Source organism: Monodelphis domestica, chromosome 1, assembly GCF_027887165.1.
Source record: "Monodelphis domestica isolate mMonDom1 chromosome 1, mMonDom1.pri, whole genome shotgun sequence".
NCBI classification, from domain to species: Eukaryota; Metazoa; Chordata; class Mammalia; order Didelphimorphia; family Didelphidae; genus Monodelphis; species Monodelphis domestica.
The window spans coordinates 711,766,636-711,788,092 of NC_077227.1; the positions used below are offsets into that span (position 1 = coordinate 711,766,636).

Below are 21,457 nucleotides of genomic sequence, written 5' to 3' on the forward strand. Positions count from 1 at the left end.
AATTTCAGCAGCCAGATAACTGAAAAAGTAGGCTAAGTTCAAAGAAAATCTTTTTCCCCCTCTGGCTTTATATAGCAATGCCCTCCACCTTATAGATGGACAATTTTCCCCATTAAAAGAAGTATGTAATAAAATATTCTTAATGTGAACACAAATTATAGGCCAGTATGATTTGACTGAGTTTTTAAGAATCAACATTGTATTTTTCCTTTGCAAGTTTTCTAGAACTTAAATGGAGAGAGAGAGAGAGAGAGAGAGAGAGAGAGAGAGAGAGAGAGAGAGAGAGAGAGAGAGAGAGAGAGAGAGAGAGAGAGAGAGAGAGAGATCCAGTCCAAAATGAGTGAGACCTAAGAAAATAAAGGCAGAAGAAATAAGAGTACTTCAATGTGCCTTCAACTTCTGTATCAACCTGTTGGTTCTTTTAAGTTAAGATTCTAAGGTTTATCCTATACGATAAAGATCTATTGTGAATTGCAACTTTTTCATTAGTTCTTTTTCTCAGTCTATTTGTATGTTTCTTTCTAAGCTCCTGCGCTTGAAAAATAATAAAACCACCTTTTAAGAAGATTCTGTCTTTCAGACGGGTTTCCCCCTCCTCTTCCTTGATCATGTTGCATTAATGAGCTGTTATCACAGTGGAAAACTCTGGCTGACATTTCTAACATGGTTTCATTTCTCTTTGGGGTTTGATATATTTCGCAGAAACCTCAGAGGATCTGGGGAAGAGCGTGCTGCCGGCGTCAGAGAGCGCAGAGCACAGCGGAGAGCTGAAACCCTCCCCTGCTGACCCGGGCTCGGCTCGAGAGGAATCGGGCTTCCTCTGCTGGAAGAAGGGATGCAACCAAGTTTTCAAAACGTCGTCAGCCCTTCAGACGCATTTCAACGAGGTCCACGCCAAGCGGCCTCAGCTGCCCGTGTCGGACCGCCACGTGTACAAGTACCGCTGCAACCAGTGCAGCCTGGCCTTCAAGACAGTGGAGAAGCTGCAGCTCCATTCCCAGTACCACGTCATCCGGGCGGCCACCATGTGCTGCCTCTGCCAACGCAGTTTTCGGACTTTCCAGGCCTTGAAGAAGCACCTCGAGACGAGCCACCTGGAGCTGAGCGAGGCGGACATCCAGCAGCTCTACAGCGGCCTCCTGGTCAACGGGGACCTCCTGGCCATGGGGGACCCCTCCCTGGCCGAAGATCACACCATCATTGTGGAGGAAGACAAGGAAGAGGAGAGCGACCTGGAGGATAAGCAGAGCCCCACCGGCAGCGACTCCGGGTCGGTCCAGGAGGATTCGGGCTCGGAACCAAAGAGGGCTCTTCCTTTCAGGAAAGGCCCGAATTTCACCATGGAAAAGTTTCTGGATCCTTCCCGCCCTTACAAGTGTACCGTCTGCAAGGAGTCTTTTACCCAAAAGAACATCCTGCTGGTTCACTACAACTCCGTGTCTCATCTGCACAAATTAAAGCGGGCCCTGCAGGAGTCGGCCACTGGGCAGCCGGAGCCCACCAGCAGCCCGGACAACAAGCCCTTTAAGTGCAACACGTGCAACGTGGCTTACAGCCAGAGTTCCACTCTGGAGATCCACATGAGGTCCGTGTTGCACCAAACCAAGGCTCGGGCGGCCAAACTGGAGGCGGCGGGTGGCGGCGGAGCTAGCAACGGGACCGGGAACAGCAACAGCCTCTCCCTGGGAGCTTCGGCCCCGAGTCCGGTGAACACGAGCGGGGGTGGCAATGCCTTCCCCACGACCAGCGCAGGCAGTGCCGGGGCAGCCCCGAGCTCCAGTCTGCTCAGCCAAGCACCGAGCGACAGCGTAGGGATGCCGCCTCTCGGGAACCCCATGGGCGCCAACCTCGCTTCCCCTTCCGAGCCCAAGGAAGTCAACCGGAAGAAGCTAGCGGACATGATCGCGTCCCGGCAGCAGCAGCAGGCGCAGCAACAGCAGCAGCAGCAGCAGCAGCAGGCGCAGACACTGGCCCAGGCCCAGGCGCAGGTCCAGGCGCACTTGCAGCAAGAGCTCCAGCAGCAGGCGGCCCTTATCCAGTCCCAGCTCTTCAACCCCGCCCTCCTGCCTCACTTTCCCATGACCACCGAGACCTTGCTCCAGCTTCAGCAGCAGCAGCATCTCCTCTTCCCGTTCTACATCCCCAGCGCCGAGTTCCAGCTCAACCCGGATGTGAGCTTGCCGGTGACCAGCGGAGCGAGCCTCACGCTGACGGGGGCCGGCCCGACTCTGCTGGAAGACTTGAAGGCGCAAGTGCAGATCCCCCAGCAGAGCCATCAGCAAATCCTGCAGCAGCAACAGCAGAGCCAGCTCTCCCTCTCCCAGGCACACACGGCCGCCCTCCTGCCACAGGGCCAGCACCCAGAGAAGAAAAACAAGGCTGTTGTCAAGGAAAAAGACAAGGATAGTCAGAGGGAACGGGAAAATGTGGAGCGGGGAGACGGAAACGCGGGCTCCAAGGAATCCCATCCAGATGCCCTGAAGCCCAAAGACAAAAAAGACTTTGCGCCCGGAGGGGGTTCGGAGCCCTCCATGCTCCCCCCGCGCATTGCCTCCGATGCAAGAGGCAACGCCACCAAGGCCTTGTTGGAGAACTTTGGCTTCGAGCTGGTGATCCAGTATAACGAAAATAAGCAGAAGGTGCAGAAGAAGAGTGGGAAGGTGGAACCGGGGGACAGTTTGGAAAAGCTGGAGTGTGAATCCTGCGGCAAATTGTTCTCCAACATCCTGATCCTGAAGAGTCACCAAGAGCATGTTCATCAGAATTACTTTCCCTTTAAGCAGCTGGAGAGGTTCGCCAAGCAGTACAGAGAGCACTACGATAAACTCTATCCCCTGAGGCCACAGACACCCGAACCCCCACCACCTCCACCTCCCCCACCACCCCCTCCTCCTCTGCCAGCGGCCCCTCCTCAGCCGGCTTCAACCCCTACCCTTCCCACACCAGCCCCCCCTATCACCTCTCCCACAATCGCACCAGCCCAGCCTTCCGTACCGCTCACCCAACTCTCTATGCCAATGGAGCTGCCCATCTTCTCACCGCTCATGATGCAAACCATGCCCCTGCAGACGTTGCCAGCCCAGCTGCCCCCTCAGCTCGGCCCCGTTGACCCTCTGCCCGCCGATCTGGCCCAGCTCTATCAACATCAGCTCAATCCCAGCCTGCTCCAGCAGCAAAACAAGAGGCCCCGGACCAGAATCACGGACGACCAGCTCCGCGTTCTCCGGCAGTATTTCGACATCAACAACTCCCCCAGCGAAGAGCAGATCAAAGAGATGGCGGACAAGTCCGGATTGCCCCAGAAAGTGATCAAGCACTGGTTTAGAAATACTTTGTTCAAGGAGCGACAGCGGAACAAAGACTCGCCCTACAACTTCAGCAATCCACCCATCACGAGCCTGGAAGAACTCAAGATCGACTCGAGGCCGCCTTCTCCTGAACCTCAGAAGCATGAGTACTGGGGAAGCAAGAGGTCCTCCAGGACGAGGTTCACCGACTACCAGCTGAGGGTCCTGCAGGACTTCTTCGATGCCAATGCTTACCCAAAGGACGATGAGTTTGAACAGCTTTCCAATTTACTGAACCTCCCCACCCGCGTCATTGTCGTGTGGTTTCAGAACGCTCGACAGAAGGCCAGGAAAAACTACGAAAACCAGGGCGAGGGCAAAGACGGAGAAAGGCGTGAGCTGACCAATGACAGGTATATCCGAACGAGCAATTTAAACTACCAGTGCAAAAAATGTAACTTAGTCTTTCAACGTATTTTTGATCTCATTAAGCATCAGAAAAAGCTGTGTTACAAAGACGAGGATGAGGACGGGCAGGACGATAGCCAGAACGAAGACTCCATGGATGCCTTGGAGCTGTTGACTCCAACTAGCTCTTCCTGCAGCACGCCGATGCCCTCCCAGGCTTACAGCGCCCCAGCCTCCTCCGCCAATGCCACAGCGTCTTCAACCTTTTTGCAGCTTACCACGGAGGCGGATGAATCCTCCACTTTTGGCTCGAAAATGGAAGCTACCGATGAGAAACCAAAGCAGCCTGAACCTCCAAGTTCACAACCAAACCAAACCCCAGAGAAGCAAGTTCAACCAAAGCACGAGTCACAGCAGCAGCAGCAGCCGCCGCCGCCGCAACAAGACCAGTTGGAACAGAAGACAAATATGGCCCCACAGAAGAACCCTCAGCTGTCCTCTCCTCCCGTATTACAGCAGCCTCCCCAGCAGGTTCCTCCCCCGCAATGTGCCCTTCCCCAGTCGAGTCCCAGCCCATCCTCCCAGCTCTCTCATCTATCTCTCAAGCCCCTCCACACATCCACACCCCAGCAGCTGGCAAACCTACCTCCTCAGCTCATCCCCTACCAGTGTGACCAGTGCAAGCTGGCATTCCCCTCCTTTGAACATTGGCAAGAACATCAGCAGCTTCACTTTTTAAGTGCGCAGAACCAGTTCATCCACCCACAGTTTTTGGACAGGACTCTGGATATGCCTTTCATGCTGTTTGACCCCAGTAACCCACTTCTGGCTAGTCAGCTGCTCTCGGGAGCCCTGCCCCAGGTCCCCGCGAGCTCTGCCACGTCTCCTTCAACTCCGACCTCCACGATGAACACTCTGAAGAGGAAACTGGAGGAGAAGGCTAGCGCCAGCCCTGGGGAAAACGACAGCGGGACGGGAGGAGAAGAGCCTCAGAGAGATAAGCGCTTAAGGACGACCATTACCCCAGAACAGCTGGAGATCCTCTACCAAAAGTACCTGCTGGATTCCAACCCGACCCGGAAGATGTTAGATCACATTGCCCATGAGGTGGGCTTGAAAAAGCGCGTGGTGCAAGTTTGGTTTCAGAACACCCGAGCTCGGGAAAGGAAAGGGCAGTTTCGGGCAGTAGGTCCGGCTCAGGCCCACAGGCGGTGCCCTTTCTGTAGGGCGCTCTTCAAAGCCAAGACTGCCCTAGAGGCGCACATCCGGTCCCGGCACTGGCACGAAGCCAAGAGAGCGGGCTACAACTTGACTCTGTCCGCGATGCTGTTGGATTGTGATGGCGGGATCCAGATGAAAGGAGACATTTTTGATGGAAGCGGCTTTTCCCACCTGCCACCAAGCAGCAGCGACGGCCAGGGGGTCCCCCTCTCACCGGTGAGTAAAACCATGGAGCTGTCCCCCAGAACTCTGCTTAGCCCTTCCTCCATCAAAGTGGAAGGGATAGAAGACTTTGAAAGTCCCTCCATGTCCTCGGTTAATCTAAACTTTGACCAGACCAAGCTGGACAATGATGACTGCTCCTCGGTCAACACGGCCATCACAGATACCACCACAGGAGACGAAGGCAATGCAGATAATGATAGCGCCACGGGAATAGCAACTGAAACCAAATCCTCCTCAGCGCCCAATGAGGGGCTGACCAAAGCCGCCATGATGGCCATGTCCGAATACGAAGATCGGTTGTCCTCCGGTCTGGTCAGCCCGGCTCCTAGCTTTTACAGCAAGGAGTATGACAATGAAGGTACAGTGGACTACAGTGAGACATCCAGCCTGGCAGATCCCTGCTCCCCCAGCCCTGGCGCCAGTGGGTCAGCAGGAAAGTCGGGAGATAGTGGAGATCGGCCAGGGCAGAAACGTTTTCGGACTCAAATGACTAACCTTCAGTTGAAAGTCCTCAAGTCATGCTTTAATGACTATAGGACGCCAACCATGCTGGAGTGTGAGGTCCTGGGCAATGACATTGGACTGCCAAAGAGAGTTGTTCAGGTCTGGTTCCAGAATGCCAGAGCAAAAGAAAAGAAGTCAAAGCTAAGCATGGCCAAGCATTTTGGTATCAACCAAACGAGTTATGAGGGACCCAAAACAGAGTGCACTTTGTGTGGCATCAAGTACAGCGCTCGGCTGTCTGTACGTGACCATATCTTTTCTCAACAGCATATCTCCAAAGTTAAAGACACCATCGGAAGCCAGTTGGACAAGGAGAAGGAGTACTTTGACCCAGCTACTGTACGTCAGTTGATGGCTCAACAAGAGTTGGATCGGATCAAAAAGGCCAATGAAGTTCTTGGACTGGCAGCTCAGCAACCAGGAATGTTTGACAACCCTCCTCTTCAAGCTCTTAATCTCCCCACAGCTTATCCGGCATTACAGGGCATTCCCCCAGTGTTGCTCCCTGGCCTCAACAGCCCATCTTTGCCAAGCTTCACTCCATCCAACACAGGTGGGTTCTGGTACAGTCCAGGGGCACTGCTTTTATTATCCCCTGCTCGGCTTTGGTGACCTGAACCAGGCTTGTCTTGATCCTTGGGCTGTATTTCACCTCCCAGGGCTTGATTCTCTAGGCAAGTGGATAGTGGTTAGAAGAGCTGTTCTGATTTTTCTCATTTGCTAAGACCTCAGGGCATTAAGAACTGCTGCAGAGCTCTCCATCCAGGCCTGAGGGTTGCCCAGTTCTGTCCAAATGTTTCTCAATTATGGAAGGACCTCAGTTATTGTTGGCTAATAGGTATCAAAACAATATAGAGGATTTGTCAGATGACGTGATATTTCCTACCTGTAATCAATCCCTGATCCTTCTTGGAGAGCCTTCGTTAGCCAGTGGAAGATTATCTCACAAGAAGAATCTCTTTTTTAATGATGTCCTTTGCTTCTGGTCTGACCAGTAGCTGCCATCTTAGAAGCTATCAGAAATCTTATTTCTTTATAACTAATTTACAATTTGACCAGATGTCTTATATTAAGGAAAGGCAATCAGTAATTTCACATCCTGCTTCTCTCAACATAGTACATGGATGAACGTCCCCTAAAATAACCTTTAGAGGCATGTTTTGTTCCCTACTGTAACTCTCCTTTCTTCTTTTCCCCGTGATTCAGCATTTCCTCTCATTTAGTAAGAGTCATAGAATCTGAGGTGGAAAGGACTTCAGTGGTCAGCTAGTCCAACCCATATTTGAACAAAAACACTCTGTACAACACAACCAACAGAGGATCAGTCCAGCTTTTGCTCAAAGACCTTCAGGAGGGAGGGATCCGTTACCTCCTAGGACAACCCTGAATTCCCTTTGGGGGTAGCCTTTAGATTTCACCTTCTGAGTGAGTGTGGGTACACAGATGTGTCCTGGATCCCTTTAGCAATCTGGTGAAGCCTGTGGATCTCTTCTCAGAATAATAATTTCAAACACATAAAATAAAATACCTGGGAGTCCAAAGGAATCCAATGATATTAAAATCCAGTGATCAGGTTGTGAAGCCTCTCACTTTAGTCAAGCCTAAAATCTGTCGCTACCACTTCTAACCAGCTCTACTAGCTTTGCTTTTTGAGGTCAAACAGAATAAATATGATCCCTCTTCCACATGACAGCCCTTCAACTACCTGAAAATGTCTGTCATGTCCTTCTTAAGTCTTATCTGTTTCAGGTTAAATGTTCCCCATTTCATTCAGCCAGTCTTCATCTGGCATCCTGTTTGCTCTCCTCATCAGTGTCCTCCCTGAAATGGGGTGACCAGAAGTAGGCATGAGATTCCAAACATTGTTCACTTTTGCATAAATATCCAAAGCCGGGAGTTTTGTAATTAGTTCCTTTAATTTTATTGCTTGTCCTTTCTACTGCTCTTCTGGATATAACATAAATGCTCTCTCTTCTCTTTCTCTCTCTCCCTTCCTTGACAGTTTTAAGACGTTTTGATTGGATTTGGATAATTCCAAGCAATCTCTTTCCTACCAGACTGTGTTAGCTACATTCCATCCCTAGGTAGGAGGCAGTCCTTGCCATATTTTAAGCAGTGGCCCAGATACCCTAATCCCATTCTCAGGTACTCTCTTCTTAAGGAGCTTTTTACTTACAAATTTGCCCTTGCCTTTAATGAGCAGCAATGATGAAAACATCAATTGTGCCCGTAAGGTCTTCAGTTTCTTGCCAAAGATTTGGTCATCTTCAGTAAAGCCTTTTAGATTCCTCTTGTCATCATCCTCTGTGCCCACAGTAAATCACCACAAGTGTATAGATTCATCTACTTTGACAAGTTTGTTCACTTTCATTATTTCAGTGGATCTGTGTGATTTTATTAATGAGGAGGCTCATTCCACTTCATCCATGTTCATCCTTTACAATTCTTGATCTTCTACATATTCCTCCTCAGAGGATCTCCCCAACCTACTAGAAGCCTTCCTCTGTGTCTTTTTTTAAACCCTTACTTTCCCTCTTAGGATCAAAACTTTTATTAGTTCCAAAACAGAAGAGTGGTAAAAGCGAGGCAGTGGGGGTTAAGTGATTTGCCCAGGGTCACAGAACTAAAAAGTGCCTGAGGCCAGATTTAAACCCAGGACCTGTCTCTAGACCGGGCTCTCAATCCACTGAGCCACCTACCTGCCCCCTGCTGTAACTTTTTAATAGTCGTTGACTATACTCATTATTGCTCCTTACCCAGGCCATTTCTTTTCCCAGTCATGTGTGCTTCTGATCTGATGCTATTTGCAGGCTCCTATAATCTTAAGGGAGATGCTACACCCTCCAAACATAGACCATTGGTTTGTCTTCAGTTTTAATTGATATGAAATTACTAGATGATAGCACTTCAAAAACTTACAGTCATGGCGCATCAACCATTGGTTGGCATTGAGAAGATGGACTTTTCTATCAGGTGGCAGCAAAGGCCTATTGAAAACATAATAGAATCATCAAAATACAATCCAGTTTCCTCTTCTCACCTTTTCCATGCTGGGTCCAGTTCCTTGTCTCCCTGTACTAGCTGTCCAAAGATGTGTGTTGATAGAATAAGTCCATGAATTGCCCATCCACCAAATTATCATAATGTGGGAGAAAAGCATTCTTTGTCCACCTGCTTTTTCTCGTGTGCACAGCTGGGGTCATTTCTTAAGTAACTTGAGAAGATTAGATATTTTAGAACTCAACCTAAAATCATCTAGACAGAATAATCTGAAAAACCATCGCAATTACAACATACCCCTCTTTAGATCAGGTGACAAATATTTATTATGCCTCTACTATATGCCAGGCACTGTGCTAAGTGCTGGAAATACCAAAAAAGAGGGGGAAAGAAAGGGCAGTCCTGCTCTCAAAGAGCTCACAATCTAATGGGGGAGACACTCAAAGAACTATGTACAAGCAAGATTTAGACAGGATGGACTCTGGATCAGATATCCTCCATGAGGCTGAGAAATAGCTTTGGCAAGCAGATATTTTCCTATTCTAACAAGGAAAGAAGCAAGGAATAGTGTAAAGAATGTTTTTGCATCAGGAGAAACCCGAGTTGGAATTCCACCTCTAATAACTTCCTAGCTGTAGGCTTTGGGCAATTCATCGCATCTCTCAAAATGGAGAGAATATACATATAGTACCTAGCTCAGAAAGTTATTATAAGAATAAAATGACTTACGTGCCAGCCACTGTGCTAAGCATTTTACAGATAGTATGTCATTTGATCTCACAATAGCCACAGGAGGTAGGTGCTCTTATTATCCCCATTTTACAGGTGAGTAAACTAAGACAAAAGTTAAGTGACTTACCCAGAATCATATAGCCAGTAAGTACATAGGTCTTAAATTGTCTTAACTCTACAGATCTTTCCCCTACAGTAGACTGTGTGTGAGACATTATTAAAAATGTCACTAAGTAGTATAAGATCTGTACAAAATGAGTAGTTCAAGCAGTTACAAGAAGGCAAAAATGTTTATTTAATCTCACATGATATTTCAAACTAAATCTGAGAAATTCCAACATCATCCATTGGTGCACAGATTCCCCTCATCTCTATCCTAGGTCCTCTCTGCCCCCTCTCTCAATCTTCATCTCTCTCCTCTCCACCCTTCTCCATCCTCTACTTAGTTTTCATTCCTATGCAGATTACTTCCAGATCTATATCCAGTTTCTCTCCTAATCTCTAACTTTTGGACATTTCCAGTTCATCATCTGGCTCTAGTTTCCCATCATCTTTGTCTTTGCCTTTGTCTAGTGTGTCCTTCATATCCAAAAGCCACTTCTCAGCACCTCGAACTTCCTTCAAAGCCAAGATTCAGTACCACCTCCTACGTGAGGTCTTTGCTGATTTTGCCCCAAGACTCACAAAGCTGTTACTACCACCTTTCCTCCCTTCCCCCCAAAAATTCCCTTGTATTTACTTTGTATATATTTTATGTTTGCTTGAAGTGTTCCACCATGTTTCCCCTGATAACAATGTAAGCTTTTTCAAGGGAGCAATAGTTTTGTTTTGATCATTGTATCCCCAGTGTCTAGCATATTAAATAGATCCTTAATAAATGACTGGGTGAAACCATAATGTATAGGAAGATGGTTCCCTATAAATTTTAAATATATACAATTAAAACCATAACATATAGGAAGATGGGTCCCAGATATATTTTCAGAGAGGCAGCCTAAGGTAATAGATTCATTGTATTAGAAGTCAGACGCTACAGATTATTAGTCTTTCAAAAGTAAAATTTGGGCAAGTCACTTAACATTCATGAATCAGTTTCCTCATCTGCAAAATGTAGATAATAGCATGTTGGGGTTCTTGCAAAGTCCAGATGTCACGATGCACACAGACTTTGAAGTGTTGGCTCTTCCTGTTATTCTTCTCATATGCTTTTTCTTTGGAACGATAGCCACCCCCAAGCCAGGGTTTCAGTAGTTTAGGACAATTTGACCCTTGCCCCAGTACCTTTGCCATTCATTAAAATTGTCACTGCATTTACTTGTCTTTTCTAGTGCCCTCCACCAGTGATTGCTTGCCTTTGGGGAATTTAATTTCAGGGTCCCCACCATGTCCACACATACTCATATCCTTCCTGCCCAAGTGGAGTGAGTGTGTAGAGTGTGACATAGTGTTGTAAGGTATTTATTTTTAATATATTACAATTAAATTTGGAAGAAAAAAAGAGAAAATTATCTCCCTTTTTCCTTGTGTGTTCAGACAGCATGCCCATGATATGTGTGGAGACCATTGTCATAAAGATTTAATAGAGATGAGAAAATAAGCATATAGGTCAATAGTTGCTAATGTCTTCTTAATAGCCTCTTTTTAATAATAATTCCATCTTTGATCTCTTCATTCTTTTAGACTCTTCCTCTCTTTGATATGTCATGAAACGTGATCCACGAATACCTAGAAAACGGATACCTCAAGCATAGATTTCTTCTCCATATATATAGATAGGGCTAACCACTCATTACCCTATTTTCCAAGTATCCTTTCTATTTTTCTTCTTAGGGCACCTGGATGTAATGATCCAAGTCCTAGCAATAACCAAAATCGATTACGAATAGATTGATTAAAAAATCTGTCCCACTTGACATCTGCTTGTTGGATTATTTGATATTGAAAATCCCTTCCACTTCTGGTTATCCATTAACTCAGTGCCTTACATGTTTTCAGAGAATTTAGCTGCCCTTCTTCCTTAAGTCTTGACTCAAAGAATGCCCACCTACTGTAGGCTTGCTCCGGACTTTTACAGATGATGCTGGCTTTGAATAATAGGAAATCACTGGTGGTCTTCAGATTTTTTATTCATGGATTTAAGCCAAACACATCATGGGTCAGAATGGAACTGAGGTAGGGGGAGTAAGCCTCTGAAAATCTGCCCATCTTATACCAAGTCTTGAAACGATGACTGGGCAAACCCATTGCCTAATGCTAAATAATACCACGTATGTGCTTAGAAAGCAGAAAGTATTCTTTTTAATGACATTTTTCACCTTAGATTTGCTCTAACTCAGATTCAGAGTGGACTAGAGCTGATAAAATGACTTTTAAGTTCATAGAATGACCTGCCTGAATGGGCTCATATATAAATGCCCGGCACCCTCAATTTAAGTGAAAATGTAATGTCGAGATGCTCCCCCTTTGCCTAACCAAACATCAACTAAAGTTCCCTTCAAGGTGACACTCGAAGCAGCCAGATTTTTATTTTCATTGATTTCATCTTGAGTATTTTGATGAAGGCATGATGGTCCAATGTGCATTGCTTCCTCTCCCTGTCCGAGGCACAGAGAATTCCCCTCAGAAGGTCATTTTCCTTTTTGGGGTGCACTGTCCGATGGGCCCTGATCTCCTCTTCCCTGAAGGAAAAGGGCTTAAAGGAGAGAATGAGCCCATTCTGTATTTATGAGAGCTCCCTTGATATTTTGGGAGAACAGAGTTTATTCTTCTCTTTCCATATCCCTAAAATCAGGAGGTTTGTGAACCTATTTTGCTGATATTTTTATAATTGTAGTTCCATATAATGAGCTTCCTTTACAATCTTAGGTGCTTTTATTTTATGCCTCTAACTACATGATTCCCAGAAGAGCTCCACAGGCTTCATCAGGCTGCCTGAGTGAGGGGTCCAGAATACAGGAAGGGTTCAGAGCAATGTGGTCCTAGCCAGATTCTTGAATGGGGCAAGCTGTCCCAGAGAAAAGCAAGTGTGCTAGAAGACTAGACATTCCCCGTAGTTGTCTTGTTTTCCATGGTGTCTCTGCTTCTCTTCTCTTCCTCCAACTTTCCATTCCATCTCTGGTCTCCAGCTGTCCCAAGCTTAGAGTACAGCTCTTGTCCTACAACTCAACTATTCAAGCTGACCAGAATGGATCAGCAGTGGTTCAAGTAGGTGTGGTGGGGAGTGCTTTGGGGGCTGAGAGGTCAAAGGAAACTTGCCCAATGGAAATCACTGGTCGTCCTGCAGCAAAGGAATAGGAGTCACCCGAGGGTGATCAGGACAAGCCCTGAAGGATAAGCCTTGGAGCAGGTCACCCTAGAACCCCTCCTAGGCCAGATGGAGCCTTTAAGGGTGACCACTTGGAGGGTTCTGCCCTAGCTGCGTCATTCCCATTGGTCACAGAACACTGTGTCTCCTCGCGCTGGCCTCAGAGCTCTCCCACAAAGGGGGCATCTCCAGGGTTCTTCCAAACAGCCCAACAGAAGCTGGGGTCACAGCAATGGGCAGCTGAGCTCTAGAAACGGGAACTCGCCCAGAGTCCCTCCTGATGGGCCCCCTTTTCCAGGGAGACGGGGCAGGGGCAGGATCTGTTTTCCTGGACTAGGTGGCTCAGCATCCATTCTCCAGCCCTTTCCTTCCCTCTCCACATCAGCAGTAATATGGAGGAACCGCCTAGAACCACAGCGTGTGTCCAGAGTGTGCGTCCTAGAGTGTAGGTAGTGTGTGCCGTGTCTCTGTGGCGTCCAGTGCAGTCTACAGCATAACATGCAGATAGCACGTAGAGAATATGTGGATGCACCACATAGGATATAGAGAAGTAGACACCACACCTGTGGATGTAGTATATACGCTGCCAGTATGTCTATAGTTTGTATCCTATGGTGTCTATATGTATACACCACATCATATAGGATATATGCTAGATGTGTTTACTATTTATACACAATATAATATATATTAGATAATGTATTTCATATTATGCACATCATATATATGATATATTAGATAATGTGTTTAATATTTACATACCATATATTAGATAATGTATTTAATATTATATACCATATAATATGATATATATTAGATAATGTATTTAGTAGTTATACACTGTATAATATATTAGATAATGTAGTTAATATTTATATATTTATATCATATGATAGATATTAGATGTGTTTAATATTATATACCACATAATATATATGATATATATTAGATAATGTATTTAATATTATATACTACATAATATATATTAGATGTGTTTAATTATATACCACACAATATATGATATATATTAATGTATTTACTATTTATATACAATATAATATATATTAGATGTGTTTAATATTTATATACCACATCTTGTATAGCTATAGTATCAGATAGTGTGTATAACATTTGTACCCCGCAGAGTATGTCTATAGTGTCATAGTGTATGTAGTCACCACATCGTGGGTGTGATGGGAGTGTGTGTGATCTTGAGACTCCACATAGACTAGACAGTATGGGATGGTCACATGACACTTCTGCACCACGTGGTATAGAGAGAGAAGGTGCGGGTGTATTTAATATTTATTCACCACAGAGTACAGATCCTGTCTGTATGGGAGGGCGTAGATCATGGTATGTCCGTGTACCTGGCTGCCCGTGCATTCAGACTGAGGAAGAAGGGGCGCCCCGATGCAGCCCGACTTTCTCAGGACTAAATGCGGGGACTTCTTGGGGATGCTCAGACTCGAGTTCACGGCTGTGGGGACACAAGGGGGGAGAGGGAGACTCCTCGGCTTGGGGCGGCATTCTGTGTCCGAGCCGTGCCCGGGCTCCCTGCTCTTCTCCTTGCCAGCCCGGCTGATGTCCCTGTTTTACTTTGTCTCCGTTTCTTTTAGCTTTAACTTCTCCCAAACCGAACCTGATGGGTCTGCCTGGCACGACGGTCCCTTCACCTGGCCTTCCGACCTCTGGATTACCAAATAAACAGTCGTCGGCCTCGCTGAGCTCCCCGACCCCAGCACAAGCCACTATGGCGATGACCCCGCAACAGCCCCCCCAGCCCCAACAGCAGCAGCAGCAGCAGCCTCCGCCACCAACACCGCAGCAGCAGCAGCAGCAGCAGCAGCAGCCACCTGCACAGCCTCTGCAGCAGCAGCAGCAACAGCAACAACAACAGCAGCAGCAGCAGCAGCAGCAGCAGCAGCAGCAGCAGCAGCAGCAGCAGCAGCAGCAGCGGAAGGACAAGGAAGTAGAGAAAATGAAAGAGAAAGAAAAGGCACATAAAGGGAAAGGGGAGACCCTGGCGGGCCCCAAGAAGGACAAAGGAGAGGCCCCCGCAGCCACCCTCTCTGCCCCGTTACCCACCATGGAGTATGCGGTGGACCCGACCCAGCTGCAGGCCCTGCAGGCAGCCTTGACCTCGGACCCCACCGCTTTGCTCACCAGCCAGTTCCTTCCTTACTTCGTCCCTGGCTTCTCTCCTTACTATGCCCCCCAGATCCCGGGCGCCCTGCAGAGCGGCTACCTGCAGCCCATGTACGGCATGGAGGGCCTGTTCCCCTACAGCCCTGCGCTGTCACAGGCCTTGATGGGGCTGTCCCCTGGCTCCCTGCTGCAGCAGTATCAGCAATACCAGCAGAGTCTGCAGGAGGCGCTGCAGCAGCAGCAGCAGCAAAGGCAGCTACAGCAGCAGCAGCAGCAGCAACAACAACAGCAACAACAGCAGCAGCAGCAGCAGCAGAAAGTACAACAGCAGCAGCAGCAGCAGCAGCCGCCGCCTCCGCCAGCCCCCCAGCAGCAGCCGCAGCCGCCCAAAACAAGCCAAACCCCAGTCCCCCCGGGGGCTGCTTCCCCGGACAAAGACCCTGCCAAAGAATCCCCCAAACAAGAAGAGCAGAAAAGTGCACCCCGCGAGGTGTCCCCCCTCCTGCCGAAACCCCCAGAAGAGCCAGAAGCAGAAAGCAAAAGTGTGGACTCCCTCTCCGACCCCTTCATTGTTCCAAAGGTGCAGTACAAGCTGGTCTGCCGCAAGTGCGGGGCAAGCTTCGGCGACGAGGAGGCGGCCACGAGCCACCTGAAGTCCCTCTGCTTCTTGGGCCAGGCAGCGGCGAGCCTGCAGGAGATGGTGCTCCACGTGCCCACAGGCGGCGGCGGGGGCGGCGGCGGCAGCGTCGGGGGGTCCAGCGGCGGGGGCAGCGGGGGCCCCTACCACTGCCTGGCCTGCGAGAGCACCCTCTGCGGGGACGAGGCGCTGAGTCAACATCTCGAGTCGACCTTGCACAAACACAGAACAATCACGAGAGCAGCAAGAAACGCCAAAGAGCACCCTAGTTTATTACCTCACTCTGCCTGCTTCCCCGGTCCTAGCACCGCATCTACCTCGCAGTCTGCCGCTCACTCAAACGACAGCCCCCCGCCCCCCTCTTCCTCTTCCTCCTCCTCCTCTTCCTCTTCTTCCTCCTCTTCTTCCTCTTCCTCCTCCGCTTCCCCCCACGCCTCCTCCAGAAAGTCTTGGCCTCCAGGGGTCCCTCGGGCTTCGGTTGGGAAGCCTGCTTCTTTTCCTCCTCTCTCCTCATCTTCAACGGTTACCTCAAGTTCATGCAGCACCTCAGGGGTTCAGCCCTCGATGCCAACAGACGACTATTCGGAGGAGTCTGACACGGATCTTAGCCAAAAGTCCGAGGGGCCAGCCAGCCCGGCCGAGGGGCCCCCGGCCCCCAGCTGCCCCCCCCAGGACCCTGGTCTAGCTAGTGTAGGAATGGACCCCTTCAGATTGTAAGCTTTGAAGATGAACAATTTAAAACACACACACACACAAACACACACACACAAATGAATTTAAATAAAAAAATTAATAACAAACCAATTTCAAAAATAGACTAACTGCAATTCCAAAGCTTCTAACCAAAAAAAAAAAAAGAAAAAAAGAAAAAAAAAAGAAAAAGAGTGGGTTGTTTTCCCATATAACTATCTATGCCGGTGATTTTACATTCTTACCTTTTTTTTTCTTTTACTATAAAATACCAACTGTTACATTTTGTCCTTTTGAAGGTACTATTGGTCTGGGAGACAGAAGTCCATAGGGCCTCCTCATTGTCTTTGGAGCTTACACCCCCTTGTATATTGCCCCTTTTCAATAACGCCCCAATTGATAGCACAGCAGAGTCCGGCATGCACTGTATGGGAAAGCAGTCCACCTTGTTACAGTTTTAAATTTCTTGCTATCTTAGCATTCAGATACCAATGGCTTGCTAAAAGAAAAAAGAAATGTAATGTCTTTTTATTCTCAGGTCAATCGCTCACACTTTGTTCTGTTTTCAGAATCATTGTTTTATATATATATATACATATAAATATATATATTTTCTTTTTTTTGTTCCAGAAAAGATTTTTTTGTTTGTTAATTTAAAAATGGGCAGAAAGTATTCGAGAAAAAAAAACAATGTGAACTGCTTTAGCTTTCTGGGGATTTTAAGGATAGCTTTTCTGCTGAAGCCAATTTCAAGGGGAAAAGTTAAGCACTCCCACTTTTCAGAAAAAAAAAATAAACACACAAAGAGTGTTGAGGACTTGTAGCTAAAAAAAATAAGTTTTAAAAAAACTGACTTTCTGTATTTATGATAGATATGACCATTTTTGGTGTTGAGTAGATTGTTGCATTGGAAATGAACTGAAGCAGTATGGTAGATTTAAAAGAAAAAAAAAAAACCTTTTGTGTACATTTAGCTTTTGTATGGTCCAGCTGACAGCTCCTCATTTGATGTTGTCTTGTTCATTCCTAGCAGATAGATTGCAATCCGTTGATTCGCCGAAGCTTTTCTCCCCTTTGTCCCTTTATTCCCCCATCCCCCATCCTGTAATCTTCCACTTAAGGTGGCTGCCTTCATTTCTTAGAGGGTGGCTGCATAATTATTTTATAAAAACTAAAGAAAGAAGTTCAAAGGGTTTTTGGGGTCACTAGGATCCTCCACAGAATATTTTTGGTTGGGGAGTTGAAACTTTTTAAGGCGTATACATCCTAGTTACCTATGTCTGTTACCTTCGTGCACTTATCTTTTATTTTTCTTTCCTCTGTTTTTTTTTCTTCCTTGCCTTCTTCCTTTCCTTATTTGGTAGATGCTTCAAAGATTCTTTTCCTAAAACAAAAGCATTTATTTCTGTTTATGTAATTGGGCTGCGCACTTTTTTTTTTCCAAACAAATTTTTGGTTAGGGGTTTGTTTTGGTTTTGGTTTGTTTAGGGTTTTTTTTTTCCTCTCAGAAAAAAAAAAGAAATTTCATGCTTTAAATAAAATCCAAAGACACACCCTTTCACTGCTGGTGCAGGAAGAGGGGGAAAGGGTTCTTGTTACTTGAGAATTTGTTTCTGAATTAAACAAAACAAGACTAAGTTTAAATAAAGGAGAAAAAAAAGAGAAAAAGATTTCCCAGGTTGTTATCTGTGCTTCTTCTGCAAGCAGAGAGGCAGCTGTTAATGACGATTCCACATACCAAAAGACACGTTTTTACTTCAGAGTTTTGTCCTTGTGTTAGGCAGTCTGAGCGGTGAATGATCCAGAGGGGCAGCCAACCAAGAATCAGATAGCAGTGTACAGAAAAACCAAACCCAACAGACAAACAAAAAGGAACCGGACATGAGGCACTTGTGTTTGTTCATCTCTGTATTCCTGTAACACACAACACAACACAATGCAACACACCCTTTCTCATCTTTAAAGGTCTGGACTTTGAAAGGAAAACTTTGTGCTGCTAAAAAAAAAAATGTAGATTTCGGAGACAAATAAATGCTTTGCTGTTTCACTTTCGTAGCCAAAAGTCAACAGAAACAATCTCCCCCTCCCGACCCCTTTGCCCCAAAGTGTGACATCCTTTTCCTCCCCCACCCCCATCCCCACCTCCCTTTTCTTTCTACTCCTTAAGTTTCAAAAGGGAACTTTGAAGACTGTGAACCAGGTTCCATTGGTCTGTCACCTTTCGGGCTGCTTTCCCCAGTGCTGAAGCCACTCATTCATCGGCTTTGCAAAAGACTGGAGCATTCCACGATAGGAAAATGGATTTCATTTTTTTTTTAGCCGGGACTGTTTTATTTTTATGAGTTTTTGTTTTTAGTTTCATGAAAGAGCAGATCCTGAACTGTTGTACATATTTCTAACTAGGCTGATGCACAGTGCAAATTCCTTTTTTTAATTGTTTTTTTAAGTAGAAAATACTAAAGAGTACCATCTAAATATTCATACCAGTATCCAGTTGTAGCATAAGGTGTCAAAAACAAGTACACAAACCATTTGCTGTTTTAACAAGCTGTTTTCTTTTAACAAAAATTCTTGTATTTCTCCCTGTGTTTGAGATGAACATTTTTTAAATTCTAAAGTTGTACAGTTTTTTGTTTTCCATTATTTTATCTTGTTTGTAATTCTATGAAATATATATATATATTTTTTGCCATTTAACTGTTGTATGTTACTCTGTGTCTGTATCATATAGAATTTTTTTGTTTGTTTTTGGTTCTCTATGTGATACCAATTAACAATTTAACACTAGCTTTATCTGTCAAATTCTGCTAGGTCTCTTCTGAAACTTTTTTTTAAATGATATTGCTTGGTAATAGTGCAATTTCTACCCTCCCCTCCTTCCCCCACATGTTAATTCATTTCCTTGAATTTTTTCCATCCCTCAGGATTTGGAAGATGGGGTGTTTGGGAGTTCTTACTCTATTACACCCCCACAAAAAAAAATACTACCTCCTCTCTCTCTCTGGCAGATCGGATGCTATTGGATGATGTTAGGGCCCAGTACACAGGGACCACCAGGTGCTTTGCCTGGTTTCCCCTGACCTACGGGAATTTTGGCAAGCAGCAAGTCATTGGGGTTGGGGAAGCCTTAACTTCCATCTAATTGTTCTTTCCCAGATGTTAGTGACTAGCCAAACCTCTTTCAACCCAGAGTAGGATGCACAGAGTAAATGATCTCTCTTCAGTCCCAAGTTGGCACATTTGCATCCATTAAGAATTCTCTGCTTGGAAGGCAGCCCCAGGAATAGCAGAATAGCGATGGTTAGAGAGTGAGGTTCAAGCAAACTAATATGCTTCTCCCCAAGGTGGCTGAGTGATCAGTGTGATTTTTTTTAAGCAGGCAAATTCTTGTCCAAATTCATTTTCAAATAGACGAATACCTTGATTCCAGTTTAGAGTAGTTTCCATCTGGGAATTAGGCCTGTCTGTTGCCTGGTAGAAGGATGAGAGTTATTCAGCACCACCACCCCCTTCCATGTTTTGTTTTGTTTTTTAATCCTTTACAAAACGTGGTTTCCATCTCATTCACCCCAGCTAGAAGAGTGATGAGGCTGGATTTGGCTACGACTCTTTTGTCATAGCACCAAATGAATCCACAAAAGTTCCCCTTCTTTTTTCCTTCCACCCCTTGAAAAAAGGTGGGAGAAGATAGCCTTCCATCTCCCATGTCCCCTCCCCAGGCACACACCCCTAACCCCTCACAATACAAGGAAAAGATTTAAAACACTTAGCAGGTTTTTCATTTGTTTTTAAATTAAAAACTATTTAAAGAGATGAATGTGGCCAAAGTTTTACAGAATTGAAAATAAAGTAAAACAGTTGGCATGTGTTAAAGAAACCTGAGTTTTTCAGGCATGTCAGGAAGATGCAGGAAAGAGAGAGGCAGTAACCCAAGCCAGTGCACTTGATGTTCATGGACATATATTTTTTTTTAAATAATAAATTAAATTAAAGCATTTTAAATAGAAGCAGAAATTGAGTTGGTTGGTTGGTTTGTTGGCGCTGAGATACTGCCCACTGTGAAACACAAAGCTTTGACTAGTTTTTTTGTTTACTTTCTTTTGGGGGGAGGGGGGAGTTTGGGTAGGACAGAAAACGTAAATAAACGTTACCCTGAGGTGAAGAGGTATATGAACAGCCTTTGCAATGTACAAAAAAATAGAGCAAATGAAACCAAAAAATGATGTTCTTGGTGTTTTTCTATAATGTAGTCTTGTTAGCTTTTTTTGTTACTGTAACAATGCTGATCTCGAACTGTACCAAAATACATGGAGACTAACAGAAACAGAAACCACATGGAACTTTCAAAACTTAAAAAAAAAAATTTGTCACAAAAAAACTTTGTTGTCATAGTTAAGTTGATTGTAGATGGTAATTGAATATACTCCTTTGAAAATATTTCATCAAGTATGTTTCCTGCTCATTGTGATACATTAAAAAAAAAATATGAGCAAAAAGCTCTTGTCTCCGATGTCACCCGGTGTTGTGCTCTGGAATGGGTGTGGGTGTGGGAACGAAGGGCTCTTCCAAGAGGGACCAAAGTGAGTGGCTTTGATTGTGTGAATGTGCATGGAGTGAAATCGACTTAGGGACTCACCATAAAGTATGTGCTGTCTTTCCCCATCCCCTGTCACCAATGAAGAAAGTACCAGGAGACCATGGCCATGGCGCAATCCCATTGGAAGGTATGGACCCTCAGATTCTTTGAGTCATTAGCAGATAGTTGCATTTGACTTAAAGAACTCTCTAAGAATCCTAGCCCCTAACAGGATGGCTGGGAGAGCAAGCAGCCCACCCAGCTTCTCTAAAACAAACTGGATCTCAGATTCTCAGATTAGCAATATTTCCTCAGAGAGAGAGAGAGAGAGGAAGAGGGAGGGAGAAAGAGAGGGAAAGGAGAGAGGAAGAGAGAAAGAGGAAGAGAGGGGAGGAAGAGGGAGAGAGGAGGGGAAGAGGGAGGGGGGAAGATAGAGGAATAGGGAGAGAGACGGTAAAGGAGGAGAGGGAAAGAGGGAGAGAAAAGGGGAAGAGAGAGAGAGGGAAAGGAAAGAGGAAGAAGGAGAGGAAGGGAAGAGGGAGAGGAGGGGAAGGAGAGGGGGAAAAGGAGCGAGGAAGAGGGAGAGAGAGAAAGAGAAGAAAGTTGAAGAAGTAAGAGCTTGACTTCATTTCCTTTCCTAGCAAAGCCTTGCTTGGTGAACCACTGCAGAACAGAGATTGGGAAAGGCTAAAATTGGTAATACTGGATTCCAACAGACTGTACCA

The 21,457-nt window shown here is 46.0% G+C and overlaps 1 protein-coding gene across 4 annotated transcripts in view; it reads left to right on the top strand.

The window, feature by feature from the left end:
- ZFHX3 (zinc finger homeobox 3) overlaps positions 1–20,652 on the top strand; it is a 330,923-nt gene extending 310,271 nt beyond the window's left edge. For 3 of the 4 annotated variants that reach the window (XM_056811489.1, XM_056811478.1, XM_056811476.1), the window contains 2 exons: positions 703–6,198; positions 14,301–20,652. In XM_056811489.1, coding sequence (XP_056667467.1) covers positions 703–6,198; positions 14,301–16,183 — 7,379 coding nt within the window. In that variant the 3' untranslated portion in view covers positions 16,184–20,652. The remainder of the gene's footprint in view (positions 1–702; positions 6,199–14,300) is intronic. The other variant, XM_056811484.1, reaches the window with a different exon arrangement.
- The last annotated feature ends 805 nt before the right edge of the window (positions 20,653–21,457 follow it).